Raw genomic sequence first — 12,261 nt, 5'->3', positions numbered from 1 at the left:
ATACACTGATGTTGAATACTACTCTGACAGAGAATGAGCTCAATTAAAGATTTAGATATTTTCCCCTCTCTCCTACATTATTTATTTCAGGTGTCATGCTCAAGGGTGAGAAGACAGAATGCTGAGGTCCATGAACCCGAACAACATAACATATCTGAACCCTGGAACTGTAATATTGATTGGAATTCCTGGACTAGAGCATGTGCAATTTTGGATTGGATTTCCATTCTTTACAGTGTGTCTGGTGGCTCTTTTGGGAAATATTGTTTTATTAATCATCATCCCAGCTGAGCGTAGCTTACATCAGCCCATGTACATCTTCCTGGCTGTGCTGGCAACTACAGACATAGGACTTTGTGTAGCCATTGCCCCCAAAATGTTGGCCATATTTTGGTTCAGGGCATATTCAATGGCCTTTGATGCCTGCCTAGTCCAACTGTTTTTCATCCATACCTTGCAGGGTATGGAGTCTGGCATTCTATTGGCAATGGCTTTTGATCGCTACATTGCTATCTGTGATCCTCTGAGACACACATCTATCCTTACACCTTCAATTCTAGGCCGGATGATAGTGGTGGTGGTAATTCGAGCAGTAGTACTAGTAGGCCTGTTACCTCTTCTAATAAAAAGACTGCACCATTTTCGGTCCATTCAAATTGCCCATTCTTATTGTGAACACATGGCTGTGGTGAAGCTTGCAGCAGATGATGTGCAGGTCAATAAGATATGTGGTCTCTTCGTGGGGTTTAGCATACTGGGATTTGACATGATTTTTATACTCATATCTTATGCCCTGATTTTCCAGGCTGTTTTTCGCCTTCAACAAAAGGAGGCACGGCTCAAAGCCTTTAACACCTGCACAGCTCATATTTTTGTTTTTCTAGAGTTTTATATTCTTGCCTTTTTCTCTTTTTTTAGCCACCGTCTTGGCCATGTTGTTCCCTCCACTCACATTCTTCTGTCAACCATCTACCTCCTCTTGCCTCCTGCTCTCAACCCTATTGTTTATGGAGTGAAAAACATGGTCATTCGAAAGAGGGTCGCACAGGTCTTACTTCTAGATCATGGATGTCTATAGTGATCTACCAAACACTTACTGACTTACAGAAAAGATTGTTACATTGTAGAAATGGGTAAGGTTTGTGCTCTGTGCTCACTGTATGAGTTTCCTACCCTCCTCATGGAACATGAAGAGATTCAATTCCACAATTATTGATGGACTGAAATTCAAATGAGCAATTAATCAAGGAAAATACAGAGAAAGACATCTTTCCAGTTCAAAATAAACTACTGACTTGAAGACATGAAGTTATAAACTGTATTCTACTTATATTATTACATGACTATATAACATTTTGAATAAGTATGTGGCAAAAAAGATCAATAGTGTAAATATACTTACAATACATCCTGGATGATACAAGTTTTAATACAGTACTCTAGGTGGATTCTTATTCTATTCCACAGATGATTATATATGCCTAGAACTGTTAACTCAATAAAAATCTTAAATTTTTTCATCTCAGGTGTAGACTCATTACAGCTGTCTTTCTAAATGACATCTAAATGTATAAACACACACAGAGACCCATATGCACACACACAAAATCAGAAACACACACACATACACACACATTTCCTAATTTCAGTCTCAATCATACAAGCTCTTTTTTTGTAATGATAGATAGTAATTGCAGAGACACATGGGTGCTCATAGCCCTGAATAAGTGAAGCTTGAGGACTCATTCCTGAAGAAAATACTTATGTTACCTCTGTAAGACACAGAGGATAAGATATCAAGAAAGAGGGAACGCAAAAACATAAGAGAAAGAAGTAGAAAGAAGGGCTGCAAAATGTTATCTTTGGGAATGGCATATCTATTTCAGTTATTAACTCTAAACAGCTATGCTGACCTACACTGGCCTGACAGAAGTCTGTCTTCAATGTGCGAGAAAGCATAGGCTACTATCTCCTCCTGCTGAACTGTTGTCTATCTGCAGATTCTGGGAGAGGGAGAGTCATTGTTATCACCTATGTATTCCAGGTGAGTCCACCAAGTTATAGTGGTTAGTTACAAACCCATTGTCTTTGGAAACCTCAGTTCATCACAAATTAAAAAGAAACCCCTAAATGTAGGAAAGGTGTTTGTAGGAAAGCTGTTGGCAGGAGATGACAAAAGATGAATGAGGGTTATAAGAATGCATTAAATACATGTATGAAGTTTTCAAGGAATGAATGTAATAAATAATAGATCCAAATCAATGTCATAAAAACATCTAAATTTTTATTATACATTTTATTTTTTTACATTTCACATGATATCCCCCTTCCCTGTTACCCCTTTGCCTCTATGAGGGTACTCCTCTACCTCCACACCCACTCCTGCCTCACTGCTCTAGCTTCCCCTTACATTGGGGTATCAAGGCTCCACAGGACAAAGGGCCTCCCTGCCCATTAATGTCAGATGAGACCGTCCTCTGTTATATATGTATATGGAACCATGGACACATCCATGTATACTCTGATTGGTGGTTTAGTCTCTAGGATCTCTGGGTAGTCTTGTTAGTTGATATTGCTCTTCCAATGGGGTTGGAATCCCCTTCAGCTCCTTCAGTCCTTCCCTTAGCTCTTTTGTTGGGTTATATTAAAACTTTGTTCACTATTTTCATGTCTTTTCAATATAGCACGTGAAATTCTAGCTAGAACAATAAGACAACTGAATAAGATTAAGGGCATACAAATTGGAAAGGAGGAAGTCAAAGTTTCACTATTAGCAGATGGTATCATAATACACATTAGTGACCACAAAAATTCTACCTGAGATCTCCTATAACTGATAGACGTTTTCAGCAATGTGTCTGGATACATGCTTAACTGAAAAGTGAACAAACAAAACAAAACAAAAAGAACCCACCAAAACACAAATATGTAGATCTTCTTTATATAAATGACAAATAGATGGTGAAAGAAATTAGGGGACCTACATCCTTCACAAATAATATAAAATGTTTTTGGGGTAACCCTAACCAGGCAATTGAAAGACTTGTATGACAAAAACTTGAAGTCACTGAAGAAAGAAATTGAAGACATCAGAAGATGGAAAGCCGAGAAAACCGAGAGAAACAGGGACTCCCAGAAGCTTGAACTCACGCAGCATCCCAGGTAAGGAAAAAGCAGCACTCACCCCAAACAGGGAGCAACCGGGACCCACTGGGACCCAGGAATTCGCACTTGGCCCGGGGCGTGCTCCATCCGGTCTGGGCCCGAGCACTTGCGTATCCCAGGAGGCAGCTCTGCACCCAATCTCGCAGAATCCAGAGGAAGCGGGGCTCGCAGGACCTCTGTGCCAAGCAGGGTCTTGGGCTAGGAGGTGGCAGTGCTTGCCCCCAAACAGGGAGCGGCTAGGACCCACCCACTGGGACCCAGGAGTTCACTCCAGGCCCGGAGCGTGGGTTCCTTCCGGTCTGTGCCAGAGCAGATCCCGAGAGTCAGCTCTGCACCCAATCTCGTAGAATCCAGAGGAAGCGGGGCTCACAGGACCTCTGTGCCAAGCAGTTTCTTAGGCTAGGAGGTGGCAGTGCTCGCCCCCAATCAGGGAGCAACTGGGACCCACTGGGACCCACTGGGACTCACTGAGACCCAGGAATCCGCTCCTGACCCGGAGCCCCGGCCCCTTCCGGTTTACACCTGAGCACCGAGCACATCTTGTGCCTCAGCTCTAACTCAAGCAGCAAAACCCATCCCAAACAGTTCTGACACAACCTAGATAATAGGAAAAACAGGCCCCAGTCAGAGACAGCACTGACAGCACAAAGGTGATCCAGATGGCGAAAGGCAAGCGCAAGAACACAAGCACCAGCAACCCAAGGTACTTGCCAGTATCAGAACCTAGTTCTCCCACATTAGAAAGTCCTGAACTCCCCATATCACCAGGAAAACAAGAACCAGATCTAAAATCACTTCTAATGATGATGCTAGAGGACTACAAGAAGGAAGTAAATAACACTATCAAAAAACTTGAGGAGAACACAGGAAAACAGGATGAAGTCCTTAAAGAAACAAAAAAATCCTTTAAAGAATTACAAGAAAACACAAACAAACAGATGAAGGAATTGAACAAAACCATTCAAGACATAAAAATGGAAGTGGAAACAATAAAGAAAGCACAAAGGGAGACTATCCTGGAGATAGAAAACCTAAGAAAGAAATCAGGAGTCATAGACACAAGCATCACCAACAGAATACAAGAGATAGAAGAAAGAATCTCAGGTGCAGAAGATACCTTAGAAAATATTGACACAACTATCAAAGAAAATGCAAAATGCAAAAAGTTGTTATCTCAAAATAGCCAGGAAATCCAGGACGAAATGAGAAGACCAAACCTAAGGATAATAGGTGTAGATGAGAGTGAAGATTCCCAACTTAAAGGGCCAGTAAATATCTTCAACAAAATTATTGAGGAAAACTTCCCTAACCTAAGGAATGAGATGCCCATAATCACACAAGAAGCCTACAGAACGCCAAACAGACTAGATCAAAAAAGAAATAACTCCCGTCACATAATAATCAAGACACAAAATGTACAAAACAAAGAAAGAATTTTAAAAGCAGTTAGGGAAAAAGGCCAAATAACATATAAAGGCAAACCTATCAGAATTACACCTGACTTCTCACCAGATACTATAAAAGCCAGAAGATCCTGGACAAATATCATACAAACCCTAAGAGAACGTAAATGCCAGCCCAAGCTACTTTACCCAGCAAAACTCTGAATTACCATAGACGGAGAAACTAAGATATTGCATGACAAAACTGAATTTACACAGTATCTTCCCACAAATCCAGCTTTACAAAGGATAATAGCAGGAAAGCTCCAATACAAGGAGGGCAATCATACCCTAGAAATAGCAAGAAAATAATCCTTTTCCATCAAACCCAAAAGAAGATAACCACACAAACGATGTCTCCACTATTAGCAAAAATGACAGAAAGCAACAACACCCTCTCCTTAATATCTCTTAACATCAATGGACTCAATTCCCCAATAAAAAGGCATAGGCTAATGGACTGGATACACAAACAGGACCCAGCTTTTTGCTGCTTACAGAAAACCAACCTCAGTGACAAAGACAGACACTACCTTAGAGTCAAAGGTTGGAAAATAATTTTTCAAGCAAATGGACCTAAGAAACAAGCGGGAGTAGCCATTCTAATATCGAATAAAATCGACTTTCAACTTAAAACTATCAAAAAGGATAAAGAAGGGCATTTCATACTTGTCAAAGGAAAAGTCAACCAACATGAACTCTCAATTCTGAATATCTATGCGCCAAATACAAGAGCGTCGACTTTCATAAAAGAAACCTTACTAAAGCTCAAAACACACATTGCACCTCACATAATAATAGTGGGAGACTTCAACACCCCACTCTCAGCAATGGATAAATCATGGAAACAGAAACTAAATAGAGATACAGTAAAACTAACAGAAGTTATGAACCAAATGGACTTAATAGATATCTATAGAACATTTCACCCTAAAGCAAAAGAATATACCTTTTTCTCAGCACCTCATGGTACCTTCTCCAATCAGTTCACAAAATTCCTAGGCAAATGGATGGAGTTGGAAAATATCATCTTGAGTGAGATGACCCAATCTCAAAAGAACATACATGGTATGCACTCACTGATAAGTGGATATTAGCCCAAAAGCTCACAATGTCTAAGAATCTACATATAGACCACATAAAACTCACATAGAAGAAGGAAGACCAAAGTATGGATGCGTTGGTCCTTTCTAGAAGGAGTATCAAAAGTTTCAACCAGAACTCCCAAAGTCTAAACCAGAGAGCACAAAGGGAGGGACCCACGCACCTGTATAGGGAATTGAGGGTGACCTTGTTAGACTTCAGTGAAAGTGGAGGGCCAAGGTCCCCGAAAGTTTAATCCCCTACTGTGTGGGAATTCGAGAGCAGGGAGACGGGACTGGGAGGATGTTTGGAGCACACCATCATAAAAATTAGGAGGAGTGGGTATGGGATAAGGGATCTTGGGGGAGAATGAGAAAGGAGATAACATTGAAAGGTAAATACGTATATTATCCAGTAAAAAACCCACACAGATAAAGGATTTTTTTTAAAAAAGGGAGTTTACTTATTTTAAATTAATTTCAAAAGTTTCTAGGAGTTGCAAATTGGCTAAGATTCTATTTTAAGCTCTCCACAAAAGAACTTAAATCTCTGTTCAATATTCTCAAGAGTTAGGTAAACCCTAACTTCCTCAACAGTTAATTGACAGAAGAGAGGTAATCTCACAAAAAGTAGAAAAAGCTATTTCTAATCAATATATCATATAGTCTGATTAATTGTCAGTGGTGCTATAAAAGTCCTTTGACAAAAGATTATTAATATAGATTTATATATCCTTAAATAAGGTCTTCATGACTCTCTGAGTGTAGAAGGAGCAACTGTTGGCGCTTCTGCCCTGATTTTACAAGAACTCTGAAAAATTGGCTTTAAAAACAAAAGAGGGGGAATGGTACCCCCTCAGAAGGAGTCCCCCTGAAATACTCTCCATCATGCCTTGTTCACTTTTCTCTCTCTAAAGCTGAAAGTTCATGGCAAATCTCTTGCTGACCATGTTGGTGTCCTCGGGCACCACCAAGACCAACAAAACTTTGCCACAGATATGGGGAAGGACCCTCATACCCGTAAAGGGAATGCCCCAGACCCAGTTCCCTTATGGAGCCGAAGACTGATATGCCTGTCCAATACCACAGAAGGCACAACTAACCGGCTACCACAAATATTAATGAAAAAAATAGATACTCTCACAAAGCCAGGCCCAACCATAAATACGATGAATAACAATTTACATCCAGGGAAGAGAAATCTCCCTGAGAATCCCCTTCTTTTTTCTTTCCAGGTAAAAATGAATCACCCGTGATGCCTGCTATTAGAAGTACTAATCCAGATGGTCCAGAAGCCAGGATCCTCGCCCTTACCCTCACCCCCTACGTTTTCCCACCTGCACAAGGTTCCCTGAAGCTTGGCAACTGGAAGATCCTGCTTGACAACTGCAGATAGACTCAAAGCAGTGTACCATATCATCTGAAGAATAGCAGGGATACCATAACTCAAGCAGTGTACCATATCTTCTGAAGAATAGCAGGTTGCAGTCCTCCTCGCCCCCACGAATAACTAGGGCCTGCCGGTTGGGTCAAGTGGCACCCAGACGTGGGGCTCGAGGCCCGGACCCCTCTGACGGACTCTCATTGAGAGGATGTGCGCAGGACATCAAGATTGAGCGAGACAGAGATCGTCGCCTGCGACCTGTCATCCACGGAACCAGGTTGATGCTGCCATCAAGAAGACAGTTGAAGTTCATTACCATCAGCTGAAAATTGAAGAGGATCCAGAAGTGACTCCGCAGGAGACTGACACAGCTCCCAGCTCCCCTGCCTCCCCCTACGGTCGACCGCTAGACTTCCACGCCCTCCAGAAGGGTTCCTGGTATGCCTGGCTTTGCCCTCGTTTCTCTCGCTAGAGAGCTTGGCCTCTTGATCACCACAACAAAAATTGGCTTTTTCCTAAACCAAGGCCGCCCTTGATATGGCCGCTAACATTGGGGAGCCTTCCTTTATGACAATATTACACCCCAAACTGACAAATGGTTGGTAACTTGAACATTTACAAGGGACTAGGATGGCTGTGAGTTAGCCCAATGAAGGGATTATTGTAGGTCCACTTCCCAGGGGCCCACCCAATGCAGCCGAAAAGGAGTGCGTGGTGCTGGGAGTGGGTGCAGCCTACAAGGCCTAAGACAGGGCTCTCACCCTTCTTTCACCCACATCGGAGTCCCTTGACGTTGCCCATCGTCGACAGCCTAAAACCTTCGACCATCGATGTGACTCGTCTCACATCAGTGTTTTGGGGTTGTGAACTTGTCTAAGACCCCCCATAATTAGACATCCAAATTCAAAATTCACATAGTTGGGATTGATCATAAGATGCCTTCTCTAACTAAACAGAGAAGGGGGAGATGCCAGAAGCCAGGACCCTCGCCCTTACTTCACCCCCTACCTTTCCCCACCTGCACAATGTCCTCTGAAGCTTGACAACTGCAAGATCCTGCTTAGCAACTGCAGATAGACTCAAAGCAGTGTACCATATCATCTTAAGAATAGCAGGGAGACCATAACTCAAGCAGTGTACCATATCTTCTGAAGAACAGCAGGTAGACCATAATTCAAGGCAGTGTACCGTATAGACCATGACATGTTTCAAGGCACAGGCCAAGAAGATTTTGTACTTTTCCACCACCTGGCCCCTCTTACCCCCTCCCCTTGTAAAACATGCTATAAGAAAGCATTTCATGTTCAAAAAAAAAAAAAGAAATTTAAATAAATAAATAAATAAATAAATAAATAAATAAAAAGAAAAAAAAAGAATAAAAAAAAAAGAAGATGGAAAGCCCTCCCATGCTCATGGACCAGTAGAATTAGTATAGTATAAATGGCCATTCTATAAAAAGCAATCTACAGAGTCAATGCAATGCCCATCAAAATTCCAGTACAATTTTTTACAGACTTGGAAAGCACAATACTCAATTTTCCATGGGAAAAAAGCAAAACAAAACAAAATCAGGAACTTCTGGAGGTATTGCCATTCCTGATTTCAAGCTGTACTAAAAGTTGTAGTAACAAAATCCAAATAATATGGTATTGACATAAAAACAAACAGATTGATCAATGGAATAAAATTGAAGACCCAGAGATAAATCCACACACTTATGAACACTTGCTTTTTGATAAAGAAACCAGAAATATATGACAGAAAGAAGAAAACATCTTTAACAAATGTTGGTGGTCTACTTGCATGCCTGTATGTAGAAGAATGGAAATAGATCCATATCTTTCACCCTGCACAAAACTTGTTTAGTCCATATTTAGAAAAGACCTCAACATAAAACAAGACACACTGAACCTGATGGAAGAGAAAATGCTGAATATCCTTGAATGCATTGGAACAAAAGAAAACTTCCTAAACAGAACACCAATAGGACCAGCCCCAAGTTCCACAATTAATAAACAAGGCCTCATGAAACTGAAAAGATTTACTTTAAATGATATCAATAGGATAAAATAGCATCCTACAGAATGGGAAAAAAAATTCACCAAATCTGGCAAAGGGCTATATAAACAAATAAAAAAAACCTAGACATTGGAAAAGCAAATAATACAATTAAAAATGAGATAGAGATCTAAACAGGAATATCAAATGGTTTAAAACAGTTAAACAATTGTTCAGAATCCTTAGTCATCAGGGAAAAGCAAATCAAAACTACTTTGATATTCAATTTACATCTGTCAGAATGGTCAAGATAAAAACAAAACAACAACAACAACAAAAACCAGGTAACAGTTCATGCTGCTGAGGCTATGAAACAAGGTGAAACACTTTTCCATTGCTGGTAGGAGTGCAAACTTGTTCAACTACTATGAAAATCTATATGGTGATTTCTCAGAAAACTTAAAATCTATCTACTTGAAGACAAAGTTATACCACTCTCGGGCATAGACCCAAGAGACCATCTATTCTACCACTAAGATATTAGCTCAACTATGCCCATAGCAGCTTTATTTACAGTAGACAACTGGAAATAATTTAGATGTCCCTCAAACAAAGACTAAATAAAGAAAATGTGGCATATTTACACAATGGAGAATAACTTGGCTGTCAGAAAAAAAAATGATATCATGGAATTTTCAGGAAAATGAAAGCAACTAGAAAAAAATCATCCTGAGCCAGGCAACTCAGAAAAACAAACATGATATACATTCACTTATAAGTGGATATTAGCTGTTAATGATAATCATGCTATAGTCTAGACACTCAGAGAAAAGGAAAGTAACAAGAAATCCTCTTAGGGAGACATATAGATCTCACTGGAAAGGGGAACTATAATAGATTTGTGGGTGGACTGGGGGAGAGTAGAGATGAGAACAGGAGGGCTCATCTTGGGAGTACTAGAGGAAGGGATGGGGAGAGTCCAGAGAGAGACTACTGAGATATGGGAGTGGGATATATTTAGGGGCTATGTGAACAACTAGTCCACATTGGAAACTTTCTGGAACCTATGAGTATGACATTAGTGAGGACTACTAGTAACGGAGGATAAAGAACATAAACTGGCCATCTTTGCTAACCAATCCAGTCTTCCAGTGGTGGGACTGACATCAACCCAGATACAAAACCTTCTACCCAAAACCTTTCCTGTCTGCAAGATGTACTGGGGCAATGGTGGCTCAGAGCTTGTTGGAGTGATCAACTAATGTAAGGTATGACTTGAGATCAAAGACAGTAGAGTGAGCCCATGACTGACACTGCTTGGCTAGTCAGGAAATGAAATACGGTCTTCCCAGAGATCTGGAGTAAAACTAAACATGACAGACAAACAAATGAACAAACAAACACACGCAAACAAGTCATGAAATGATTCCTAATAATATTCTGTTATACTCATAGATTGATGCCTAGCCCAATCTTCATCAGAGAGGCTTCCTCCCGTAGCTGATGGGAACAGATGCAGACTCACATCCAAACATTAGGCAGAGCTCAGGGAAAACCCTGTAAGAAGGGGAGGAAGGACTGTAGGAGCTCTTTTCTAAAGGGAAATGGAGGAGCAGTGGATCTGGGGGAGTGAGGAGGGAGTGGGATTGAGAGGAGCAGGGAAAGGGGAATCTGTGGTCAGGAGAGTTTATGAGAGAAGAGTTTTTTAAAAAAGAGAAAAAACTCTTTCAAATAGCTCAACTTATCATCTTTCTATGACAATTTTTACCAAATTATTTAATCAAAGATGATATCAATCTCAAAATAGTTTCAGAAAACACAAAGTCAGTACATTGAAAAATTACTTAATGAATTTGCAGACATTTAAACAATTCAAGGCGGATTCCATGGCAAACTATTGGGCTGACTTCACTGTTGGTAGAGAAAAATAGGAATTCTCCCTAATGCTGGGAACAATTGAAAGGCATCTGACTTCTATCATTTTCACTACATGTGTTTTAAAATTGGTATAAAAAATAAATAGGCAAGGATGTAAAAAGGGAAAAAGAAATAAAATGATTTCTAAATCCCCTTTGTTCTGAAACTTCAAAGTACTATAATATTTTCAAATAAATTTAGTAATATAGTAGTAGTCAGGAGTACATGACTGACTGCTCTAGTGACATTATATTTTTCACAATAAGCAGTATTTTCTTTTATTTTGCTATAAAATTGACCATAGGTCCAAGGTTGGGCAAAAACAATAATGAATCTTCTATTTTCCTATTCTACATGTTCCCTATGTCTCCTGTTAATTTTATTCCAGGTTACAAAATTATTTCAGTTCTATCACATTATAGCCCTGACCTACAGTTTCCTCTTAAAAAACCCTTGTAACTTAGAAAGTTTTCCATGAGGTAGATTATTGTATTCAGGATGTGCAATATCAAGTAATGAGAACCCTTCCTCTACTAACATGAGTTGAATATCAAAAATGTACTGGCTTTCCTCCAGGGACAAGGTCAAAACATCAACCTGGGATCAGCTCAGTTCTAAGAAAAGCCAAGAAAAGAAGAGACTAGGAGCAGATGATGCAAGGTGGTAAGCTATTAATTCTTTCCCAAATCTAAACTGCATCAAAGATCTATTTAAGCTGGCTGGTTTTCTGTCTGGGTGAGTTTCTTCTCCACTTATTAAGAGCTCCATATTAGCTAAGTATTTCTGCTTGCTGCAATTTTAAAAAGAAAGAAAAACCAAATAAACAAAAAAGTATCAGATGATTTCATCTGAAGTGTCTTAAGAATGAATATTTCTCTAGCATGAGCCAGTTTTCTTTTGTAGACACTAGATTTTTTTTTCTTAATAGTACGTAACATGGATCAAACATCTAAAGATAGAAACATCTTTAGGGATGGGTGAACTAGAAGGTGTTTTTGTATCATTGTTTTAGTTGCATGTGAAGAAGAGACTGTGAGGAAGACATTAACTAGTAACAAGAACAAGGTGAGAATAAGATTATCCAAGTATCATTTTAATCAAACATTGTCTAATATTAGCATACTAAAATTTAAAATGCAAAGTGATAGTCTTTGCTTTGGAAATCTGTGTGTGTGGTTTCTCTCTCTCCCTCCTTCCGTCCTTCCCTCCCTCCCTCCCTCCCTCCCTCCCTCCCTCCTCCTCCTCCTCCTCCTCCTCCTCCTCCTCCTCCTCC

At 40.1% G+C, this 12,261-nt stretch overlaps 1 protein-coding gene across 1 annotated transcript; it reads left to right on the top strand.

Annotated features, from left to right (window-relative positions):
• The first annotated feature begins 118 nt into the window (after positions 1–118).
• Positions 119–1,078, top strand: LOC114632773 (olfactory receptor 52A1-like). Its single transcript, XM_028781386.1, has one exon. The coding sequence runs from the start codon at positions 119–121 to the stop codon at positions 1,076–1,078; it is 960 nt and encodes a 319-aa protein (XP_028637219.1).
• Positions 1,079–12,261: the final 11,183 nt, after the last annotated feature.

The sequence above is a fragment of the Grammomys surdaster genome, unplaced genomic scaffold (assembly GCF_004785775.1).
Source record: "Grammomys surdaster isolate TR1022 unplaced genomic scaffold, NIH_TR_1.0 425, whole genome shotgun sequence".
NCBI lineage: Eukaryota > Metazoa > Chordata > Mammalia > Rodentia > Muridae > Grammomys > Grammomys surdaster.
Note: the sequence above shows the minus strand (reverse complement) of the source record. Positions and strands in the feature narration are given on the sequence as shown.